The sequence below is a fragment of the Pseudophryne corroboree genome, chromosome 2 (assembly GCF_028390025.1).
Source record: "Pseudophryne corroboree isolate aPseCor3 chromosome 2, aPseCor3.hap2, whole genome shotgun sequence".
NCBI classification, from domain to species: domain Eukaryota; kingdom Metazoa; phylum Chordata; class Amphibia; order Anura; family Myobatrachidae; genus Pseudophryne; species Pseudophryne corroboree.
In genome coordinates, this window is record NC_086445.1 from 658005747 (window position 1) to 658031918 (window position 26172).

The following is a 26172-nucleotide window of genomic DNA, read 5'->3' on the forward strand; positions in this document are numbered from 1 at the left end:
TAGAAGAAAGAAAGGGTGTTTCTGCTTTCATGCGCTCTCATGCTCTGGAGCCCTGGTGACAATCTTATCATTGCAGGGCTACAGGCACAGTCGCGACACGATGAGAGGACACTGAAATACCTTACTATATCTCTATGTAGTTCCAATGTGTAGCGGATCTGATTGTCGGACTGATAGTGTATATCGGGCTGCGTCTCCTTATATACCGGGTATCCGGCTCCGGACGTTCGTAGGGCAAACGCCCTGTAATTAAGTCTTAATAGAGTAATGTTTATGCTGGCGCTGCAGCGGTCAGCGTCTCCCCATGTGCAATTGCATCTAATAGAGCAGTGTATATGCTGGGGCTCCAGCGGGCAGCGTATCCCCGCGTATCGGGTCTCCGGCTTCTGCTCCGCTTGTATCTTACAATAGGTAGCCGGTAATTAAGTCTAAGGATGTAATAGTCCCCGCAAATAATTAAACAGAGCAATGTCTGTGCTGCGGCTGCAGCGGGCAGCGTCTCCCACGTATCTGGTCTCCGTGTGTCTGTAACAGGTAGCCGGTAATTGCATCTAGTGACGTGATAACAGGGCTGAACGTACGTTTCACCCTCTTAGGGGCTTGTTCACCATATGCCTTCTTGCTGTAAAAGTCTGTCCGCTTATAAACCTAAGCTAACCAATCCTCCATAAGGTTTATAATGAATGACATGTCCAAAGACCAATGAGGAATGGTGGCTGAGCTAGATACAATTAACCAATTTTAATAGCACTGGTTGCCGCCAAGTGAATGTCAATTAAACAATTATTTGCCTGAAACAGTCCTAATTGAATGTCTGATAATGATATCCTGGCACTACACTGGTTCCAAAATTAATTAACATAAAAAACCCAAAAATAAGCATAAACAAAAACAATAAACAGAACAAATTAGTTCATGGAGAACATAGGAAATATATTTCTGTAATAAAAAACATATGAATACTGTATATATGAAAATATACATATATATATATGTGAGAGACCTTCTACTTTCAGTATAATAAATGTAAGCGTACAAAAGGATATTATAAATACTGATGTCGCTGAAATTGACAATTAACAAATTATTATGTAGTATAGGTCATAAGTAGGTTTACACTACACAGAAGTTATTGGGAATAAGTGGTATGGGGACATAAGTTTAACAAATGTACTCAAAGGGGGGCTAAAAAAGAATTAATTGTATCTTAAATAATTTAGGTAATATGAAAAAGGTGTACTTCAATTAAATTATGTAATTGATGTGAAGGTTATCCTTGTTGTAAACCAAAGTGTTATTAATAATAGCATGTAAATTCCCATAAGGCTACTGGATGGTGTTATATAGAGAATAAATTAGAATAACACTCTGAAACAATTGATAGAGGGAGAAACTACAATACAGGTACTAATGAAATAAGAGAGGAAAAATTCAAGGAGTTAAAAAAGCAGTATAATTGATATTTTCATTTAACCCTTTGGGGGATATAGTGCCAAGTTTAAAGATCCATTGGCTTTCTCTCCTAAGGAATTCCTTCTGTATATCACCACCCCTAATCCCTAGATGGATCTGTTCCAATCCAAAGACTCGTAGGCATTTCCGAGGAATCCTGATGCACCATGGAAAAATGTCTAGCCACAGTTGTGAGTGGCTTAAATGTTTTCCGATCCCGGTCAGCATTTCTGATCGTACCTTTGTGTTCCAGGATGCGTTGTTTAAGCATCATGGAGGTCATACCCACATAGTAGATCTTGCATGTACATGTAATGCAATAAATTACATTCTTAGTCCTGCAATTGAAAAAGTCTGTGATGGGGTGCTCCACTCCATATTTATCCTCTATCGTAGTTTGTTGCTGAAAATGTTTGCAAACTTTACAGGTTCCGCAAGGAAAACTGCCTCGTGCAGATGGTTTTCTTGGGGGTCTGTCCTCATAGTGGCTCTTCACCAGTTTGTCTTTTAAACTCGGTGAGCGCCTCCAACTCATAGAGACTTTATCCTTTAGGGTTTTTCCTAGATCGTCATCTAAACAGAGTTTCTCCCAGTGGCTTTGAATGATATTCTTAATTTCTCGCCACTCGGCACAGAAATTGCCCACAAATCTAATTTCCGTGTCACTCTGTTTTGTCTTCTTATCCCTAAAAATAGGCGTATCTCTATCTGTTTGTTCAACTTCTCTCCTTGCTTTTTTTATCTGTCTGTGACTATATCCCCTATTTATAAGTCTCATAGTGTGTTCCTCACCTTGGATATGGAAGACCTTGTCATCAGAGCAGTTCCTCTTAAGTCTGAGGAACTCCCCTTTGAGGATATTATTCACAGTGGTTGGAAAGTGAGAACTAGACCGGTGTAATAGTGAGTTTGTGGATGTGGGTTTGCGAAAAAGCTCTGTAGCTAAATAGCCATCTCCTGTACGGTATATAGATAGGTCCAAAAAGGAGACTCTATGGGGTAAATTTACTAAGCTCCCGATTTTGACCGAGATGCCGTTTTTTCATCAAAGTGTCATCTCGGTAATTTACTAAACTCAAATCACGGCAGTGATGTGGTCATTCGTAATATTTTGGAAGTTCAAGGTAAAAATCACGAATGAATACACCATCGGTCAAAATACGCCTGTTTAGATATGAATCTCGGTCATTTACTAACCATTCGTAATTGTAATTTCTGCCGTGAAAATGCATTTGCGGCCGCGAAAAAATAAAATTCGTAAAAAATTCCTAAAAAAAAACGCGCCAGCTTTTGAAAAGCGTGTTTACATGTGTACTCAATTATCCATTACTCACACCTGAATGTTTGGCCCTATAAAAGTGTTCCAGGCACATTTTGAATTTCTCTCACTCTGAAATGGCGGCTGTGGTGTGTGCCAATGAATTTATGTTTGCTGTGGGATACCTTAGACTGCTCCATGAGGCTTCCAGGAATCAGGCCCAGGTAAGTGAACATGGTCAGCAGGTTGTCCAGGTGCCGCGGAGGCTGCGCCAGCCTCGTTTTTTTAGAGGTCGTTTAAACTTAAACGCATTGTCCGATGATAGGGTCATACAGATGTTCCGCCTAAATAGAACCAACATTTTCCACCTGTATGACCTTGTCAAACTGGGCATAGACCCTGAGACAGCACGCTCTCGCTCTGTCTCAGGCCTACACAAACTCCTGGCTGTGTTACACTTTATGGCTACTGGAAGCTTCCAGGCTGTGGCAGGCGACGTGATTGGTATCTCACAGCCCACCTTTTCAAGATATTTGAATCAGGTGAGTCTAAAAATACATAGGCGGTTATGTCTAAGTGTTGCTTCTGTAAGTACAAACAACACAGTATTGTATAGAATACCTAACATGACACTCACCTTAGCTTGTTTAATGTCCACTCAGATTTTGGATGTCTTGGATCCACATATTAATGCCTCAATCTGCTTCCCTACCGAGGAGTCGGAGTGGCGTGCTGTCAGGGTAGCTTTCTATGAGCTTGCTGGCATGCCCAATGTGCTGGGGGCCATAGATTGCACACACGTTCAGCTGAGATCACCTAGGGGCCGCCAATACATATATACGAATAGACATCTGGCCCAATCAACTAATGTCCAGGTGGTCTGTGATGCAAACTTTAAAATTATGAGTGTTGTTGCAGGTTACCCTGGTGGCTGCCATGACTCCTTCATCCTCAGTCAGTCATCGCTCTTCGATAAATTTGAGGCCGGACAAATGCCTGATGGCTGGCTGTTGGGTATGTTTAAAATGTTTTGTGTGTATGTCTTTTAACCACAAACTCTAGTTTTGACTAGGGGAATGAATAATCTAACACATGTAGTAATGTTGACTATATCTGTTTTTCAGGTGATGGGGGTTACGGCTGCTACTCTTGGCTCCTTACTCCATTGTCCCAACCGGATTCTCCTGCTGAACACAGTTACAATCATGCACATAAGGCTACGCGGAATGTGATAGAAAGATGTTTTGGTGTGCTGAAGTCACGGTTTCGGTGTCTGGATAAATCTGCAGGCCTTTTGTTGTATAGTCCCTCAAAGGTGACTAGAATTGTGTTCTGCTGCTGTTTTCTCCATAATCTGTGTTTAAGTCAACATCTGGCACATGATGAGGGAGAAAGCAGTCAGCAAGCAGAGGAGTTAGAACCATCTGGTGACAGTGTGAGTACATATGTAGGGAGGCAGGTACGGCAAGAAGTGATCCAGCTGTATTTTTCTGGTAAGTTTTTGTCGGATGTAATTATCCTTGACTAAACACTTTGCAATACTTTCAATTGTGTGTTTTGTTACTTACTGTTTGTTGTTTATAGTGGTGTGTACATTGTACTTAGTTTATGTTATAAATACATTTTCAGTCATTACCCATGAAAAACATACATACATACATAGCAGCTTCTACAATGTTTGAGACGGACACAGGAAGTTGTGTGTTTGTCAAATCAAAATTTTTATTGCGTAAATCAAATTTGTCAAAAGTCTTATTTTTTCCGCTTGTGTGTGCTGGGTGATGTGCTTTGTGCTGGCTCACTGGCACGTGCTCGGGAGGAACGCCGAACAGGGGAGGTTACTGGCGTTTGGATAGGGGTCGTGGTTCCAGAGCTGGAGGTCACTTGTTGAGCTGCCATCAATGTTATGTTGTTGCTCAAATTATTTATGCTAGCATTAAGTTGTGTGTTGGTTGCAGTGTGGCTGGCTACAATCCGGGATAAAGACTCATTCACAACCTGGTTGTGCTGAATGAGTTGTACGAGTGCCTGCTGATGGCGCTGTTGCTCATCAATGATGCGCGTTAAATGAGCCAGCATTTGGTTGTTGTCTGCTCGTATTTGCTCCATCGATGTTGCGATTCGGCCTACTTGGACAATCAGTCTGCCCGAGTTGCGACTAATGCGCGGTAGATGATGGGGCAGACTGGCAAGGTGTTGGGTATGTGCGGTCAGGCTGGCATTGCTTTGTGCCTGTTGGCTTGTCCAACTGGCCCAAAAGTCATCTGGTATTTGTGGCTGGGGTGGAGCTTGTGCCAGTTGTGGACTCATGGAGGCTTGGGGGATATCCTGCAGCTGTATTGGCTGGCTCGGGTCAACAGGTGTTAGTTGCAGTGTGAAGGTTGCCTGTTGGTCTTGTCCCTGCTGGTCCACGTCGGCCATCAAGCTGGGCTCTGTATGGGGTGGCCAACATGCAATGTTTATTTTTCTTAAAATATATTTGCTAGTTCTACACATTACTACATTCATAATACTCCATTTCTCAAGTTTTTAGAGTTGTTTTTCTAAACATATAATTTGTTTTTTCTCCAAAAACATATATACCATCACAGGCGTGCACATAGACAGACTTGCGTAATCCTCACCTAACTACCTCCCCTCCACAGCATTACAGTGTTATGTCACCTCCCCTGTCCACGATATAGACTGCTTACCTGGATAGTCCAGAGGAGTGGAGCAAGTAAGCAGTCTACATACCGGACAGGGGAGATGTGTGAACACTATAATGTTGTGGAGGGTGTTTTTTTTTTTTTTTTTGGTTTTTAAATTATTTTTATGTGCACGTGTGTGGCCAATATTTTAACAAATGTATGTTCGATTTTAAAAATGATGTTGGCGATATCAACCACTAAGACATAGAAAAATTAAGCATTTGCACCTTTAACAATTGAAGACGTAACATCACATTGCTTGTTATGGCAAACATGTAATCTCAACTCCAACTCACAACATAGTAACTGTACTGTGTAGATTATTTGCTATGTGTTTAGTTTCTGTTTTGACTCACCAGATAACTGAGGTGATCGGGGCTCATCACTCTGTGGACTCGCCAATAGTGCCAGTGGTGGCTGGGGTGACACTGCAGAAATGCGCCGCCTGGGTGGGGAAGATGGATCCGCAGATTCCGTGCCAAGACGCCGTGTCTTACTTGGCCTCCTGGGTAAGTGCCCCGAGCCCTGTGATGGGCGCCTTACAGGAGGTCGGCTTACAGAAGCAGAACCTATGAGAATATATAAACATTAATATTTTGTACTTCTATGTGTTTGCAGAATATGTGACTACAGTGAAGTCTTACCTGCAATCCCAGCATCATCCTGAGTTGTCTGAGGCCTGTCTGGCCGGCTGGTCTGTCGGACTGTAGAAAAAGTGGAGCAAACATTATTACCATGCTTTGTGTAAAAATTATAACTGCAAAGCCTTAGTGTACTGTAACCATATATTAGGTATTCTAATTTAAACTAATTTCTGCTTAAGATCTTCGTGCTTCCTTAATTTGTGGTGTATATCAAAATGTACATGGTGTTGCACCAAATAAATCAGTTACATTTGAGAATTATGTGTCAGATATTGCATAGATTGAATACTTGCAAATTTAACCACAATGAAATTTAGAATTTGTAGGAACCTTTTTTTTGAAGTAAATAAATAAAATATTTAAAAATGCTATTAGATACAACACCGATGTCCAAGCAATATCGCAAAATTATTATTGCAAATACACATACCAGCAGGCATTGCACCTGTTTTTGAGCAAAATTAAATAAAAAATACAGCCAAGGCAAGATGGAAAATGCAATTTCTAAACACAAACACACCTTAAGGGTGCATAGGCCTGCAATATCTGACCAACAATTTTTGCATCCTTTAACCTTAAAAAAAAAAAAAAAAAAAACATTTAGAGGACATTTTAAAATAAATTTAACAAATCCAACTCACCATCCTGCGTGGGTCGGTCCGAATCCCGGACATGAGTTGCAGACACCACTTCTGCAGGAATCAATGCCCGCACAGGCTCCTCCCACTCCCGATAGGTTGCCCGGAAAGGGGGGCCACCTCCGGTTTTGCGGGCTGATTTTGCCTCTTTGGCCATCTTGGCCTTGACACGCCGCTTTATGTCATAGAACCTCTTGCGACACGTGTCCTCAGTCCGCCTCACCACACCCTCACTATTGACGGCAACTATTACTTGCCCCCACAGGACAGACTTCCTGCGGGAGGACACCTTGCCAGCATCCTGACCAAACAATTGGCGATAGTGCTTCATCAGCTCACGCACCAACGCCATGTTTTCAGCATAGCTGAACTTAATATTCCTGCCAGTCTTGGTAGTGGTGCGTGGCCACAACACCATCACTATCACTGGAGAATGCAGCAACAGGCACCCCCTCCTCCTCCTCCTAACCTCCTCCCTCTCACTAACCCCCTCCACCTCACTAACAGCCTCCACCTCACTAACAGCCTCCACCTCACTAACAGCCTCCACCTCACTACCAGCCTCCACCTCACTAACCTCCGCCACCACACTGACCTCTGAGTCTGACATGAGGACAAACGACAAACGAAAAAAACACTGAAAAATAAATACACAAAACACACTCCTCCACTACTACTACTACTACACACCACACAGTCAACACACACGCTCACTCACTCACTCACAAACAATGACAAAAGACTAAAAAAAAATAACAAGGACAAAAAAGTTGACAAACTGAGAAAAAACAATACTACAAATATGACAAGACTACTTACACACACAGTACAGCACTCAACAATCACAAAACTCCTCTCCAAATCCTCCAAAAACTCCACCAAACTCACCAACTCCAAATACACCTTCCTCTCTCCTCTCCACTAGCTAAACCCACGAGGTGCGGTGTGTTTGGGGCGGTTTTATAGTACTGTGCACAGACACTCCTCCTTCACGAATACAACCAATCACGGACGCGTGACAAAAACGAAACTTAGGACTAAAAACGCGGCCGCAATATCAAAATCACTGCCGTAACAGACATGTGACGCAGTCGTAAAAAAACCCACAAACACGGCCGCGAAACAAAATCGGCCGCATTCTACAGCAGAAAACCACGAATGACATCGACATCGGAACAAAAGAAAAACACGAATACGACAGCTTAGTAAATTAGTCGTAATCAATTCAAAAAGTTGCAATTTTACACTATCGATGTCCGTCGTGATTGAACTTGGACCTGAAACTGGAAAATACGAATCTTAGTAAATTTACCCCTATCTGTACTTGCCACATAGGTGAATCTGAGGTTCAGGTTGTTTGTATGTAGAACCTGAATGAATTCTTCAAAAGATTCCTCATTTCCATCCCAAATGAGAAGGATATCATCTATATAGCGCAGCCACATCAAAATATGCGTGGTATGATGATCATTTTTTTCATGGAAAACAAACTCGCGTTCCCACCACCCCATAAAGAGGTTTGCGTATGTGGGAGCACAGGCCGCCCCCATCGCTGTCCCCCTTGTTTGCATGAAAAATCTATTACTGAAAGTAAAATAGTTATTGTATAGTACAAAACGGAGGAGATCAAGTAAGAATAGATGGAAGTAACTGGTCCCTTCTATGTCAAGGAAATATTTGACAGCTCGAATGCCATTCTCATGATCTATTGATGTGTAAAGGGGCTCCACATCCATACTGATCAGCAATTGAGTCTTTTCTAATTTGATGTCATGAATCTTTTTTAGCACGTCAGTGGTGTCCTGAATATAGGAAGGCAAGGTGACCACATGGTGTCTAAGATGTATGTCAATGAAGACACTTGCTTGCTCCAAGAGGCCACCGATGCCGGAGACGATAGGTCTTCCCGGTGGTTGAGTGAGATGTTTGTGTGTTTTCGGCAACAGGTAAAAGGTTGGTACTCTGGGATTTGTCACCTGAAGGTATTCATATTCAGATTTAGTGATGGCACCCCCTTTGAGTGCTCTCTCTAATAAACTGGTATATACAATCAGAAAATCACTGGTGGGGTTAAAAATCATTCTCTTGTAACAGGTTGTGTCATTCAACTGTCTCATTGCTTCCTTCACATAAAGCTCCTTACTCCAGATAACAATATTGCCACCCTTGTTGGATGGCTTAATCTCCACGTCGTCCCAAGATTCAATATCAGTGATGGCCTTTCTTTCCCTATAGCTAAGATTGTGGTAGATAGAACCTTTATGTCTCCGATGTAGTTTATCGAGATCTTGGGATACTAAACGCATGAAGACCCTCACTTCAGGACAAATGTTGTCCCGTGGAAAGAAGGTACTTCTTTTACTACATATAGGTCTGTGGGAACCATGACCAGCTGATGGTAAGCTGTCATCTTGTAGTTCCTCCAATATAGTAAGGGCCATACGATCCTCCTCCGATGTTAGGTCTAGCGTGGATCCGAAATGTATCTCTGGGTTTGATACCTGGCTGGAATCGGTATTCTGTTGTACCTGTGTAAGGGAGAGATTAGACCTGTTTTTGTTGGCAAAAAATGTATTGAAAAGGAGTTTCCTACCAAAGAGGTTGAGATCTTTCTCCCACTGGAATCGATCAAATTTCCTAGAGGGTGCGAATGTTAGACCCTTAGAGAGGACATTATTGTGGTCTTCTGTGAGATGGTGTTGTGATAAATTAATGATCCGCAAGCTGTTTTGGTCATCTAATAGTTCCGTCGATTGCAAATGGGGTAATAGGATGGGGGTGGGGAATCCCATCTTTGTTCTCCTCTGCTTCCTCTTGGGCGTCCTCTTTTTGGTCTGCGAGTCTCTAAAAAAGAGGAGTGATGTGGAACTTGAGAGCCAACCGTTTCGTCTCTATGGTCGGAATAATTATCTCTTAAATCCTCATCAGTCCCTGATGAGTCAATCTCTGATGATGACGGATAGTCCTGTGAGTTTTGGGGTCTCTCTTTTCTTACCGGTCTATTCCATTTGAAGACCTTACCAAATGCAAAAATCTTGTTTATCGCGCAAGAATTTGGATTTCTTGAGGTCGGTAATCACCTGCTCATATTCCACCAGGGCTTTTTTGTCCTGTTCAAATCTAATTTGGAATAATATTTCTTTCTCAAAGATTTCTAATTTCTTACCAATATTATCAATCTTTTGCTAACTTCCTCCAATACTAAATTATTATGTTTAATCAAAATGAGATCATTCGAGCATTTTAATAAGCATGTCTCCCAACCCTTTTTCAAATTATCAGTAGCCAGGGGATAGGTAGGGAAGATCTTGGGTCTTAAACCTCGGGGGACTATCTTATGTTTAATATAGTTCTCGAGGCTGATCAAATCCCAATTTACTCTAGTCTGTTTTTGTCTCAGAAATTTAAGTTTATGAATATCATCTTCCCAACCTGTGGATGTAACCGTTGAGGTTGAGGGATCCGAAAAAATCCCTTCTAGGCCCTCTGTTCTCCTTCTATTAATTAATTCATTATGTAAGTTAAAGCTGGACATAACTTCTAAAAGATTATAATGTTATAAATCAATAGTAGCAATAGGCAGGCAAAATGACTTAAGGGAAATTGAAAATAGGCCAATTTACGTATAGAGGCAGAAGTATCGGCGTGCTAGGACAGAAGCTGAGAATTCTCAGTATAGATTCAACACAAAAAAGGAGTAGTCGTCCTGCACTGCCGTAAACAGTGTATAGTAAAGTGTCAAGATGTATATAAAGAAACCAACTATAAAGAATTAACTCAATAGGAAAAATCCTTTTGATTAAAAGATAACACTGTTGGCGGTGCTCCCCAGAGGAAAATTATGACAGTTTGATCACAAAAAGGGTATCCCAAGGAAAGGGGCTTAGGATAAAGAAGTTTACCTCTTTGTGGGACCACTCATTTGAAAATTTTCATATTTATTGGTTAAAATTTAACTTTTAATAGATCATTAAAAATTGTGTATAAATAGTTTCTGGGCACCATTAAGAAAAACTATATAATCCAGCATATAGTGAGAGAGAGTGTATTCATCAATAATTTAAAAGGAATATATATAGAGTACTTATTCCTCTAATATCATGCTTCCTAGGGTGAAAATATCAAAAGATCAAAACACACCTGGTATATAATTTTTGATCATATGTGGTTGTGTTCCGTGAACTCCTGTAAGGAAAATATTAACCTAAAAGGAGAGAAAGGTAACACATCCCAGAAGACGCTTAGATTGCAGCCCTCCTGGTTATAACCGTTCCTATCGCAATTATAATATAAAAATATGCGTTTAGTCATAGCAGCTGTTATTTTTTATCTATCACCACATACATCAATTGCTGCAGAAGGGAGATCAGGGTAATTTTTTAAATGATATTTGTAGTGTAAAACATCAAATATTCACCTTCAAAAAACAGACAATCATACCAACAATTTGGTGAACGCTCTATAGTCTCTACTTTCAAACAATTAGAGCCGCATAATTCGTCAACATATAATACTCATCACTTCAAGACCAAAAACTGTATGTGACAGTGTACTTAATTACAGAAATGCATATGGTCAATTATATTGCAACAACAGTGTTTCCTAGATCAACCGTAATTTCACTGAATTAATTCATGTCGTGACGTTATAGGGTCTAGGTCAACTTTAAAGTGCAGATTATGAGTATACAAAAAAGTCTCAAAGAGCAGATATAACCTAATTTGTAGATGCCATAATTCTCAGTAAAAATTGACAGTCAAATAGGTTAATACAAAGTAAAGACCCCGTTCCGTTGCCCCTGGTAACATCTGCTGCCTTCCCATGTGCGCATTAAAGCACAGTGAATGAGAGGTGAGAGTATTAACCTGGACGGTACCGGGTAGAAGAAAGAAAGGGTGTTTCTGCTTTCGTGTGCTCTCGTGCTCTGGAACCCTGGTGACAATCTTATCATTGCAGGGTTGCAGGCACAGTCGCGACACGATGAGAGGACACTGAAATACCTTACTATATCTCTATGTAGTTCCAATGTGTAGCGGATCTGATTGTCGGACTGATAGTGTATATCGGGCTGCGTCTCCTTATATACCGGGTATCCGGCTCCACACGTTCGTAGGGCAAACGCCCTGTAATTAAGTCTTAATAGAGTAATGTTTATGCTGGCGCTGCAGCGGTCAGCGTCTCCCCATGTGCAATTGCATCTAATAGAGCAGTGTATATGCTAAGGCTCCAGCGGGCAGCGTATCCCCGCGTATCGGGTCTCCGGCTTCTGCTCCGCTTGTATCTTACAATAGGTAGCCGGTAATTAAGTCTAAGGATATAATAGTCCCCGCAAATAATTAAACAGAGCAATGTCTGTGCTGCGGCTGCAGTGGGCAGCGTCTCCCACGTATCGGGTCTCCGTATGTCTGAAACAGGTAGCCGGTAATTGCGTCTAGTGACGTGATAACTGGGCTGAACGTATGTTTCACCCTCTTAGGGGCTTGTTCACCATATGCCTGCTTGCTGTAAAAGTCTGTCCGCTTATTGTTACGACCTGGATGCTCAGGACTGGAGAGATCTTATACAGGAGTCCAGAGCAGCAGGACGTAATGCTGGGAAAGGGAAACGGACTGGGAAATGTTACGACCTGGAGGCTCAGGACTGGAGAGATCTTATACAGGAGTCCAGAGCGGCAGGACGTAATGCAGGGAAAGGGAAACGGAATAGCCCCTGGCACCCTACCTCCGTTGTTTTACCCGTGCTGTCAATTCACTCTTGCGAGACTATGGTTTCTTGGGCCCATGGCAGCCGCGTTTGAAGGGCGGATTAAGTCTGCCCAACTCCGATGCCCCCTCAGGTCTTAAGGAGAGACAAAGAGTGAACTGAGACAGGGTAATAACAAGGGGCCCGCTAACTGAAACAACAAGGCCAGGGGCTACTGGCTAACCTAAAACAAAAAGTATGCGCGGCTTGCCGCCAAGGAAAAGGACAACCAAAAGATACCACTTGTCCACTCCCCTACACGGCACGCCGAGTTCTGGGGAGGACAATGGAAGCGGAAACCTCCGCAAATGCTCCAGTACAAAAAAAACAATACTAAAGCGGCCTAGGCCGCAACACGCGGCAAGGCCGCCACTCACGAAACCGGGTGAGAACCCCAACTGACTGCCACAGGTAAATGAGGACCAGAAGGATTCCCACGACCGGCTAACGAACTCCAAGATACAGGAACTCAGGGAGCAGGACGGACCGGATACGACAGACCAAGAACAGACGTTCACCAAACATGAGCAGCATGCAGGAAGCTATCACCGGCGTTAGTGTGAGGCACTGAGGAGGCATATAACAGGGAAACCTCCAATAGGAACACAGAGGCTAATGAACAAATGCCGTGCAGCTGCTTTGCTGCACGAGCAGGGAAAAACAGGTGAATGCTGATTAGTGCAACGGGGAACGCGGTCCGCCTGTGGCGTCCCCGTTGCTAAGGACCCGGCGGCCCTGCATGCACGGCGTCCTAGCGTTGCCAGGGAGCCGGCGGCTTGCGCGCGCCTAGCGTTCCGGCGTTGCTAGGCGCCGTGCAGAAGAAACAAGGAGAGGCGCGGCGGCTGTGACCACTGCTCTGTCAGAGAGCGGGCGCACCGCCGCGCCTAACAGTACCCCCCCCCCCCCTTGAGGAGGGGTTACAGAACCCCTAGAGCCGAGTTTCTGAGGAACCTCCTGAAAAAATACCCTCTTAAGTCTTGGAGCATGTAAATCTTTATCCAACACCCAAGACCTTTCTTCAGGACCATAGCCTTTCCAGGGGACCAAAAAATAAAGTCGGCCCCGAGACATCTTAGAATCTAAAACCTTCTCCACCAAATACTCCTGCTGCCCCTGCACATTCACCGGAAGTCTACTCCGGGAAGCCCTCCGAAGAAATCTCCTGGAGGAAAAATACTGTTTCAGAAGGGAACAGTGAAAAGTATTGCCAATCTTTAGAGATCTTGGTAAACGTAATCGAAAAGCAACTGGGTTGACCTTTTTAATGATAAGGAATGGTCCAATAAATTTGAGTCCTAATCTAGCCGAGGGCTGTCAGAGCCTGATGTTTTGGGTTGACAACCACACCTTATCTTCCACCTTAAACGTGCATGGGCGCCGGAACCTGTCAGAAAAAATATTTTCTCGGAAGGCAGCCTTCTTGAGGGCAAGGTGAACTTTTCTCCAAATAATTCTAAGACGGTAAGTTAAGGTCAACGAAGAGACTGGAACATGAGGGTAAAAAGAATTTGCTCTAGGATGGAAACCCAACACTGAAAAGAACGGAGACTCCTTGGTGGAGGAATGACAAGAGTTATTATAAGCAAACTCGGCCAACGGCAGAAATTCAGACCAATCATTCTGAAGTTTGGCCGAATATAACCGTAAGTACTGTTTTAATGACTGATTAACACGTTCAGTTTGTCCGTTAGACTGGGGATGATATCCAGATGTTAAAGAAAGTTTCATATTCAATGAGGCACAAAAACGTTTCCAGAATCGTGCGATGAATTGTGGACCCCGATCAGAGACAATATCCGTGGGTAAACCATGGAACCTGAACACATGGCGGAGGAACAAAACTGCTAACCCTTGAGCAGAGGGTAACCGGGGGAGAGCAATGAAATGAGCCATTTTACTAAAACGGTCTACCACCACCCAAATGACTCGAAGGCCCGCTGAAAGAGGAAGGTCCTCCACGAAATCCATGGATATATGTGACCATGGCCTGAGAGGAATGGCTAGAGGCATGAGTTGCCCGACTGGCAATGCTCGATCAACCTTGAACTGAGCACAAACCTGACAGAAACGGACAAATTCTTTAACATCTTTAGAGAGACTAGGCCACCACACCGAACGAGATACTAGTTCCAAGGTCTTAGTGATACCTGGATGACCAGACACTTTGTTGTCATGAAACTCAGCTAGAACAGAGCCTCTCAGAAATTCAGGAACAAAAAGACGATCAGCAGGAGTGGCTTTGGGAGCCTGCTGTTGAAGCTGGACAAGCTGTGTAAATAAATCCTGTGTGAGGCCTGCCCAGATAATAGATGATGGAACAATGGGGGTGGTGGCAGGATGGTTATTGTGAACTGGAAGAAAACAACGTGACAGGGCGTCAGCTTTCGTATTCATGGAACCGGGCCTGAAGGTGATAATAAACCTGAAACGAGTGAAAAACAATGCCCAACGTGCCTGCCGAGCATTAAGTCGTTTAGCTGACTTAATATATTGCAGGTTCTTATGGTCAGTAAACACTGTAATGGTATGCCTAGCACCTTCCAGCCAATGCCTCCACTCCTCGAAAGCCCATTTAACTGCCAACAACTCTCGATTACCAACATCATAGTTGGATTCTGCGGGGGAGAATTTCCTGGACATGAAGGCACAAGGGTGTAACTCCTGAGACTACGGATCTTCCTGAGAAAGGATAGCCCCCACTCCAACCTCTGAGGCAAAGGGGAGCTCCGGGTTAGGATGTCTGAGAATAGGAGCCGAGACAAAGGCCTGCTTCAAGGCCAGAAAGGCAGACTCAGCTTCTGGCGACCAATTGGAAGGGTCTGCTCCTTTTTTAGTGAAGGCTACAATTGGAGCGACCAAATCAGAAAAGGCATGAATGAAACGCCTATAATAATTTGCAAACCCTAAAAAGCGCTGAATTGCTTTTAAATTAGTGGGTTGCGCCCAATTAAGGATGGCTTGGAGTTTTTTCGGTTCCATATAAAACCCCTGGGGAGAAATAATATACCCCAAAAAAGACACTTCCGTGATGTGGAAATCACATTTCTCAAGTTTAGCATATAAATGATTCTCCCGTAGCTTTTGAAGAACCAGACGCACATGGGAAACATGTTGTTCCAAAGACTCGGAGTAGATCAAGATGTCGTCTAAATAAACGACTACAAACTTCCCAAGAAAGTCACGAAGCACATCATTAATGAGGTCTTGAAATACCGCAGGCGCATTAGACAGCCCAAATGGCATCACCAGGTATTCATAATGACCTGACTGTGTGCTGAAAGCCGTCTTCCACTCATCCCCAGATCTTATTCGGATGAGGTTATAAGCTCCTCTAAGATCGATCTTAGAGAAGATGACGGCAGAGCGTAACTGATCAAAGAGTACTGAAATTAATGGCAAGGGATAGGTGTTCTTAACAGAAATTTTATTCAGAGCCCGAAAGTCAATACATGGTCTGAGCGACCCATCTTTTTTCTCAACAAAAAAGAACCCTGCACTCAGTGGAGACTTCGAGGGCCTAATGAAACTTTTTTTCAGGCTCTCCTGAATGTAATTATCCATAGCCGTGGTTTCTGGCCCAGACAGGGCATATAATCTCCCCTTAGGTAAAGTGGCATCTGGAATTAAGTCAATAGCACAATCATAGGACCGATGGGGAGGCAGAACGTCCGCGTTACCTTTGGAGAAAACATCGGCAAAATCCTGATATTCCAAAGGAATAGATTCTGGGGTAACAGCTGCAACACGAACTGGATGGGAAATACACTCCTTGCAAAAAAAAGGACCCCATTGGGAAATCTCCCCAGACCGCCAATCTATGGTGGGATTATGAAAGGCAAGCCAGGGGTGACCCAACACTACTGGAACTGCCGGACAATGTGTAAGGTAAAATTCTATTTCTTCTGAATGTAGGGCCCCCACTGTCAGCAATACTGGAGGTGTGCGGTGAGTAATAACCCCATTGGAAAGCGGACCCCCATCCAAGCCGTGCATGGTGATACGTCTATCTAAGGGTATCTGTGGAACGCCTAAAGCCTTAGCCCAAGCTAAATCCATAAAATTTCCTGCAGCTCCACTGTCGACGAAGGCTGACACCAACGAACTGAGGCTGCCAAAGGAAATCTTTACCGGAACTAATAAAGAATCTTTAGAGGAGATTAACTGCAGACCTAAGTGAACCCCCTCACCATTCACTTGGTCAAAGCGTTTTCCGACTTATTCGGGCAACTACGTGCGATATGTCCCTTGCCACCACAATAGAGAGACCAGATTTTAACCTTCTGGTCCTTTCCTCTGGGGACAGCCGGGAGAAACCCATCAGCATGGGCTCCTCGACGTCCTCAGGAAAAGTGTATACACATGGACTAGGCCTAAAAGTTGTTCCTCTTTCAGCCCTCCGCTCTCGGAGACGACGATCAATTTTAATGGCAAGCTCCATGAGTTTGTCTAGAGTCTCAGGAGCGGGGTACTGAAGGAGACTGTCTTTAATAATTTCATACAAACCGAGGCGAAACTGACTGCGCAGGGCCGGGTCATTCCAGCCACAGTCGTTCGACCAACGGCGAAACTCGGTACAATATGCTTCTGCTGGACCTTTCCCTTGCTTTAGAGCATGCAGATGGCTCTCAGCTGATGCTTCTCTATCAGGGTCATCATACAAAAGGCCTAAGGATTTTAAAAAGGCGTCTACTGATAGTAAGGCAGCATCATCTGATTTTAGCCCAAAAGCCCAGGTCTGTGGATCACCTTGGAGTAAAGATATGACAATCCCGACCCGTTGGGACTCCGTACCGGAAGAACGAGGCTTTAAGCGAAAATAAAGCTTACAAGCTTCTTTAAAATTAAAAAAATCCTTCCGACTACCCAAAAAACGATCAGGTAAATGCATCTTCGGTTCAGGAACCACACTCGGGGAGGCTCGCAAAAGATCTTCCTGCGATCTCACCCTAAGAGAAAGATCCTGAACCATCTGAGATAACTCCTGAATCTGGTTGGCCAAAAGCTGACTGGGATTGGACCTAACCCCGCTGGATTCATGAGGACGAATTTCTAGGCCCACCAATACAAAAATAAACCCCCTTTTTTTATATGGGCCGGTGATAATGTTACGACCTGGATGCTCAGGACTGGAGAGATCTTATACTGGAGTCCAGAGCAGCAGGAAGTAATGCTGGGAAAGGGAAACGGACTGGGAAATGTTACGACCTGGAGGCTCAGGACTGGAGAGATCTTATACAGAAGTCCAGAGCGGCAGGACGTAATGCAGGGAAAGGGAAACGGAATGGGAATAGCCCCTGGCACCCTACCTCCGTTCTTTTACCCGTGCTGTCAATTCACTCTTGCGAGACTATGGTTTCTTGGGCCCATGGCAGCCGCGTTTGAAGGGCGGATTAAGTCTGCCCAGCTCCGATGCCCCCTCAGGTCTTAAGGAGAGACAAAGAGTGAACTGAGACAGGGTAATAACAAGGGGCCCGCTAACTGAAACAACAAAGCCAGGGGTTACTGGCTAACCTAAAACAAAAAGTATGCGCGGCTTGCCGCCAAGGAAAAGGACAACCAAAAGATACCACTTGTCCACTCCCCTACACGGCACCGCCGAGTTCCGGGAAGGACAATGGAAGCGGAAACCTCCGCAAATGCTCCAGTACAAAAAAAACAATACTAAAGCGGCCTAGGCCGCAACACGCGGCAAGGCCGCCACTCACGAAACCGGGTGAGAACCCCAACTGACTGCCACAGGTAAATGAGGACCAGAAGGATTCCCACGACCGGCTAACGAACTCCAAGATACAGGAACTCAGGGGGCAGGATGGACCGGATATGACAGACCAAGAACAGACGTTCACCAAACATGAGCAGCATGCAGGAAGCTATCACCGGCGTTAGTGTGAGGCACTGAGGAGGCATATAACAGGGAAACCTCCAATAGGAACACAGAGGCTAATGAACAAATGCCGTGCAGCTGCTTTGCTGCACGAGCAGGGAAAAACAGGTGAATGCTGATTAGTGCAACGGGGAACGCGGTCCGCCTGTGGCGTCCCAGTTGCTAAGGACCCGGCGGCCCTGCACGCACGGCGTCCTAGCGTTGCCAGGGAGCCGGCGGCTTGCGTGCGCCTTGCGCCCCGGTGTTGCTAGGCGCCGTGCAGAAGAAACAAGAAGAGAGGCGCGGCGGCTGTGACCAGTGCTCTGTCAGAGATCGGGCGCACCTAACACTTATAACCCTAAGCTAACCAATCCTCCATAAGGTTAATAATGAATAACATGTCCAAAGACCAAGGAGGAATGGTGGCTGAGCTAGATACAATTAACCAATTTTAATAGCACTGGTAGCCGCCAGTTGAATGACAATTAAACAATTATTTGCCTGACACAGTCCTAATTGAATGTCTGATAATGATATCCTGGCGCTACACTGGTTCCAAAATTAATTAACAGAAAAAACCCAAAAATAAGCATAAACAAAAACAATAAACAGAACAAATTAGTTCATGGAGAACATAGGAAATATATTTCTGTAATAAAAAACATGAATATATATGAAAATATACATATATATATGTGAGAGACCTTCTACTTTCAGTATAATAAATGTAAGCGTACAAAAGGATATTATAAATACTGATGTCGCTGAAATTGACAATTAACAAATTATTATGTAGTATAGGTCATAGGTAGGTTTACACTACAAAGAAGTTATTGGGAATAAGTGGTATGGGGACATAAGTTTAACAAATGTACTCAAAGGGGGGCTAAAAAAGAATTAATTGTATCTTAAATAATTTAGGTAATATGAAAAAGGTGTACTTCAATTAAATTATGTAATTGATGTGAAGGTTATCCTTGTTGTAAACCAAAGTGTTATTAATAATAGCATGTAAATTCCCATAAGGCTACTGGATGGTGTTATATAGAGAATAAATTAGAATAACACTCTGAAACAATTGATAGAGGGAGAAACTACAATACAGGTACTAATGAAATAAGAGAGGAAAAATTCAAGGAGTTAAAAAAGCAGTATAATTGATATTTTCATTTAACCCTTTGGGGGATATAGTGCCAAGTTTAAAGATCCATTGGCTTTCTCTCCTAAGGAATTCCTTCTGTATATCACCACCCCTAATCCCTAGATGGATCTGTTCTAATCCAAAGACTCGTAGGCATTCCGAGGAATCCTGATGCACCATGGAAAAATGTCTAGCCACAGTTGTGAGTGGCTTAAATGTTTTCCGATCCCGGTCAGCATTTCTGATCGTACCTTTGTGTTCCAGGATGCGTTGTTTAAGCATCATGGAGGTCATACCCACATAGTAGATCTTGCATGTACATGTAATGCAATAAATTACATTCTTAGTCCTGCAATTGAAAAAGTCTGTAATGGGGTGCTCCACTCCATATTTATCCTCTATCGTAGTTTGTTCCTGAAAATGTTTGCAAACTTTACAGGTTCCGCAAGGAAAACTGCCTCGTGCAGATGGTTTTCTTGGGGGTCTGTCCTCATAGTGGCTCTTCACCAGTTTGTCTTTTAAACTCGGTGAGCGCCTCCAACTCATAGAGACTTTATCCTTTAGGGTTTTTCCTAGATCGTCATCTAAACAGAGTTTCTCCCAGTGGCTCTGAATGATATTCTTAATTTCTCGCCACTCGGCACAGAAATTGCCCACAAATCTAATTTCCGTGTCACTCTGTTTTGTCTTCTTATCCCTAAAAATAAGCGTATCTCTATCTGTTTGTTCAACTTCTCTCCTTGCTTTTTTTTATCTGTCTGTGACTATATCCCCTATTTCTAAGTCTCATAGTGTGTTCCTCACCTTGGATATGGAAGACCTTGTCATCAGAGCAGTTCCTCTTAAGTCTGAGGAACTCCCCTTTGGGGATATTCACAGTGATTGGAAAGTGAGAACTAGACCGGTGTAATAGTGAGTTTGTGGATGTGGGTTTGCGAAAAAGCTCTGTAGCTAAATAGCCATCTCCTGTACGGTATATAGATAGGTCCAAAAAGGAGACTCTATCTGTACTTGCCACATAGGTGAATCTGAGGTTCAGGTTGTTTGTATGTAGAACCTGAATGAATTCTTCAAAAGATTCCTCATTTCCATCCCAAATGAGAAGGATATCATCTATATAGCGCAGCCACATCAAAATATGCGTGGTATGATGATCATTTTTTTCATGGAAAACAAACTCGCGTTCCCACCACCCCATAAAGAGGTTTGCGTATGTGGGGGCACAGGCCGCCCCCATCGCTGTCCCCCTTGTTTGCATGAAAAATCTATTACTGAAAGTAAAATAGTTATTGTATAGTACAAAACGGAGGAGATCAAGTAAGAATAGATGGAAGTAACTGGTCCCTTCTATGTCAAGGAAATATTTGACAGCTCGAATGCCATTCTCATGATCTATTGATGTGTAAAGGGACTCCACATCCATACTGATCAGCAATTGAGTCTTTTCTAATTTGATGTCATGAATCTTTTTTAGCACGTCAGTGGTGTCCTGAATATAGGAAGGCAAGGTGACCACATGGTGTCTAAGATGTATGTCAATGAAGACACTTGCTTGCTCCAAGAGGCCACCGATGCCGGAGACGATAGGTCTTCCCGGTGGTTGAGTGAGATGTTTGTGTGTTTTCGGCAACAGGTAAAAGGTTGGTACTCTGGGATTTGTCACCTGAAGGTATTCATATTCAGATTTAGTGATGGCACCCCCTTTGAGTGCTCTCTCTAATAATCTGGTATATACAATCAGAAAATCACTGGTGGGGTTAAAAATCATTCTCTTGTAACAGGTTGTGTCATTCAACTGTCTCATTGCTTCCTTCACATAAAGCTCCTTACTCCAGATAACAATATTGCCACCCTTGTTGGATGGCTTAATCTCCACGTCGTACCAAGATTCGATATCAGTGATGGCCCTTCTTTCCCTATAGCTAAGATTGTGGCAGATAGAACCTTTATGTCTCCAATGTAGTTTATCGAGATCTTGGGATACTAAACGCATGAAGACCCTCACTTCAGGACAAATGTTGTCCCGTGGAAAGAAGGTACTTCTTTTCCTACATATAGATCTGTGGGAACCATGACCAGCTGATGGTAAGCTGTCATCTTGTAGTTCCTCCAATATAGTAAGGGCCATACGATCCTCCTCCGATGTTAGGTCTAGCATGGATCCGAAAGTATCTCTGGGTTTGATACCTGGCTGGAATCGGTATTCTGTTGTACCTGTGTAAGGGAGAGATTAGACCTGTTTTTGTTGGCAAAAAATGTATTCAAAAGGAGTTTCCTACCAAAGAGGTTGAGATCTTTCTCCCACTGGAATCGATCAAATTTCCTAGAGGGTGCGAATGTTAGACCCTTAGAGAGGACATTATTGTGGTCTTCTGTGAGATGGTGTTGTGATAAATTAATGATCCGCAAGCTGTTTTGGTCATCTAATAGTTCCGTCTATTGCAAATGGGGTAATGGGATGGGGGTGGGGAATCCCATCTTTGTTCGCCTTTTCTTCTTCCTCCCGCCCCTCCTCTGCTTCCTCTTGGGCGTCCTCTTTTTGGTCTGCGAGTCTCTAAAAAAGAGGAGTGATGTGGAACTTGAGAGCCAACCGTTTCGTCTCTATGGTCGGAATAATTATCTCTTAAATCCTCATCAGTCCCTGATGAGTCAATCTCTGATGATGACGGATAGTCCTGTGAGTTTTGGGGTCTCTCTTTTCTTACCGGTCTAATCGATTTGAAGACCTTACCAAATGCGAAATCTTGTTTATCGCGCAAGAATTTGGATTTCTTGCGGTCGGTAATCACCTGCTCATATTCCACCAGGGCTTTTTTGTCCTGTTCAAATCTAGTTTGGAATAATATTTCTTTCTCAAAGATTTCTAATTTCTTACCAATAGTATCAATCTCTTTGCTAACTTCCTCCAATACTAAATTATTATGTTTAATCAAAATGAGATCATTCGAGCATTTTAATAAGCATGTCTCCCAATCCTTTTTCAAATTATCAGTAGCCAGGGGATAGGTAGGGAAGATCTTGGGTCTTAAACCTCGGGGGACTATCTTATGTTTAATATAGTTCTCGAGGCTGATCAAATCCCAATTTACTCTAGTCTGTTTTTGTCTCAGAAATTTAAGTTTATGAATATCATCTTCCCAACCTGTGGGTGTAACCGTTGAGGTTGAGGGATTCGAAAAAATCCCTTCTAGGTCCTCTGTTCTCCTTCTATTAATTAATTCATTACGTAAGTTAAAGCTGGACATAACTTCTAAAAGATAATAATGTTATAAATCAATAGTAGCAATAGGCAGGCAAAATGACTTAAAGGAAATTGAAAATAGGCCAATTTACGTATAGAGGCAGAAGTATCGGCGTGCTAGGACAGAAGCTGAGAATTCTCAGTATAGATTCAACACAAAAAAGGAGTAGTCGTCCTGCACTGCCGTAAACAATGTATAGTAAAGTGTCAAGATGTATATAAAGAAACCAACTATAAAGAATTAACTCAGAAGGAAAAATCCTTTTGATTAAAAGATAACACTGTTGGCGGTGCTCCCCAGAGGAAAATTATGACAGTTTGATCACAAAAAGGGTATCCCAAGGAAAGGGGCTTAGGATAAAGAAGTTTACCTCTTTGTGGGACCACTCATTTGAAAATTTTCATATTTATTGGTTAAAATTTAACTTTTAATAGATCATTAAAAATTGTGTATAAATAGTTTCTGGTCACCCTTAAGAAAAACTATATAATCCAGCATATAGTGAGAGAGAGTGTATTCATCAATAATTTAAAAGGAATATATATAGAGTACTTATTCCTCTAATATCATGCTTCCTAGGGTGAAAATATCAAAAGATCAAAACATACCTGGTATATAATTATTGATCATATGTGGTTGTGTTCCGTGAACTCCTGTAAGGAAAATATTAACCTAAAAGGAGAGAAAGGTAACACATCCCAGAAGACACTTAGATTGCAGCTCTCCTGGTTATAACAGTTCCTATCGCAATTATAATATAATTATGCGTTTAGTCATAGCAGCTGTTATTTTTTATCTATCACCACATACATTAATTGCTGCAGAAGGGAGATCAGGGTAATTTTTTTAAATGATATTTGTAGTGTAAAACATCAAATATTCACCTTCAAAAAACAGACAATCATACCAACAATTTGGTGGACGCTCTATAGTCTCTACTTTCAAACAATCAGAGCCGCATAATTCGTCAACAAATAATACTCATCACTTCAATATCAAAAACTGTATGTGACAGTGTACTTAATTACAGAAATGCATATGGTCAATTATATTGCAACAACAGTGTTTCCTAGATCAACCGTAATTTCACTGAATTAATTCATGTCGTGACGTTATAGGGTCTAGGTCAACTTTAAAGTGCAGATTGAGTATACAAAAAAGTCTCAAAGAGCAGATATAACCTAATTTGTAGATGCCATAATTCTCAGTAAAAATTGACAGTCAAATAGGTTAATACAAAGTAAAGACCCCGTTCCGTTGCCCCTGGTAACATCTGCTGCCTTCCCATGTGCGCATTAAAGCACAGTGAATGAGAGGTGAGAGTATTAACCTGGACGGTACCGGGTAGAAGAAAGAAAGGGTGTTTCTGCTTTCATGCGCTCTCATGCTCTGGAGCCCTGGTGACAATCTTATCATTGCAGGGCTACAGGCACAGTCGCGACACGATGAGAGGACACTGAAATACCTTACTATATCTCTATGTAGTTCCAATGTGTAGCGGATCTGATTGTCGGACTGATAGTGTATATCGGGCTGCGTCTCCTTATATACCGGGTATCCGGCTCCGGACGTTCGTAGGGCAAACGCCCTGTAATTAAGTCTTAATAGAGTAATGTTTATGCTGGCGCTGCAGCGGTCAGCGTCTCCCCATGTGCAATTGCATCTAATAGAGCAGTGTATATGCTGGGGCTCCAGCGGGCAGCGTATCCCCGCGTATCGGGTCTCCGGCTTCTGCTCCGCTTGTATCTTACAATAGGTAGCCGGTAATTAAGTCTAAGGATATAATAGTCCCCGCAAATAATTAAACAGAGCAATGTCTGTGCTGCGGCTGCAGCGGGCAGCGTCTCCCACGTATCTGGTCTCCGTGTGTCTGTAACAGGTAGCCGGTAATTGCATCTAGTGACGTGATAACAGGGCTGAACGTACGTTTCACCCTCTTAGGGGCTTGTTCACCATATGCCTTCTTGCTGTAAAAGTCTGTCCGCTTATAAACCTAAGCTAACCAATCCTCCATAAGGTTTATAATGAATGACATGTCCAAAGACCAATGAGGAATGGTGGCTGAGCTAGATACAATTAACCAATTTTAATAGCACTGGTAGCCGCCAGGTGAATGACAATTAAACAATTATTTGCCTGAAACATTCCTAATTGAATGTCTGATAATGATATCCTGGCGCTACACTGGTTCCAAAATTAATTAACAGAAAAAAACCAAAAATAAGCATAAACAAAAACAATAAACAGAACAAATTAGTTCACGGAGAACATAGGAAATATATTTCTGTAATAAAAAACATATGAATATATATGAAAATATACATATATATGTGAGAGACCTTCTACTTTCAGTATAATAAATGTAAGCGTACAAAAGGATATTATAAATACTGATGTCGCTGAAATTGACAATTAACAAATTATTATGTAGTATAGGTCATAGGTAGGTTTACACTACAAAGAAGTTATTGGGAATAAGTGGTATGGGGACATAAGTTTAACAAATGTACTCAAAGGGGGGCTAAAAAAGAATGAATTGTATCTTAAATAATTTAGGTACAATGAAAAAGGTGTACTTCAATTAAATTATGTAATTGATGTGAAGGTTATCCTTGTTGTAAACCAAAGTGTTATTAATAATAGCATGTAAATTCCCATAAGGCTACTGGATAGAGGGAGAAACTACAATACAGGTACTAATGAAATAAGAGAGGAAAAATTCAAGGAGTTAAAAAAGCAGTATAATTGATATTTTCATTTAACCCTTTGGGGGATATAGTGCCAAGTTTAAAGATCCATTGGCTTTCTCTCCTAATTTCTTTATAGACATCATTGACAATCGGGTAATTTCCTTTAATTAGCTGCACTTTTGATTATTACTCAGCTATATCCAGTATATGCAACACGCAAAAATACGTGTGTGGAATATTAGTACTCTAGTTGGTATAGAGACATAAACTGTCTTGAGAATTTGTCAGTTAGAGGAAAATGCCAGTTCATTCATATCATGTTATGTATTCAATAACAAACATTGTTGCAAACTTGACTCCACTGGTTAACCACAGATTTTATAATAATAATAATAATAATAATAATAATTTTATTTATATAGCGCTCTTTCTCCAATAGGACCCAAGGCGCTTAACAGATACATAGCATAATATAGTACAGAAAATAATGAAGTACATTTTCATAAAATACAGAAGCATGAAGATACTAAAAGGGACATTATGGAAATGCTTGAGTAAACAGAAAAGTGTTGTCTACTTTTGAAGGATTCTATAGTGGGGGGCTCTCGCACTGTGCGGGGAAGTGAGTTCCATAGAGTCGGAGCCGCATGACTAAAAGCTCGAACCCCAGATGAATTACGGTAGATTCTAGGTACTGCTAAAAGTCCTTCATCTACAGATCGCAGTAATCGAGTGGGGCAGTATGGGGTCAGAAGCTGTTTCAGGTACCTTGGGCCTTGGTCATGTAATGCTTTGAAACTCAGTAAGCCAAT

General features: G+C 42.4%; 1 protein-coding gene across 1 annotated transcript; it reads right to left on the minus strand.

Annotated features, from left to right (window-relative positions):
• Positions 1-4462: 4462 nt before the first annotated feature.
• LOC135006236 (uncharacterized) lies at positions 4463-6192 on the minus strand. The gene is made up of 3 exons (XM_063952007.1): positions 6045-6192; positions 5757-5969; positions 4463-5142 (listed from the first exon to the last, which is right to left on the minus strand). Exon 3 carries the CDS (start codon positions 5129-5131, stop codon positions 4463-4465), a length of 669 nt encoding a protein of 222 aa, XP_063808077.1. The 5' UTR covers positions 5132-5142; positions 5757-5969; positions 6045-6192.
• Positions 6193-26172: the final 19980 nt, after the last annotated feature.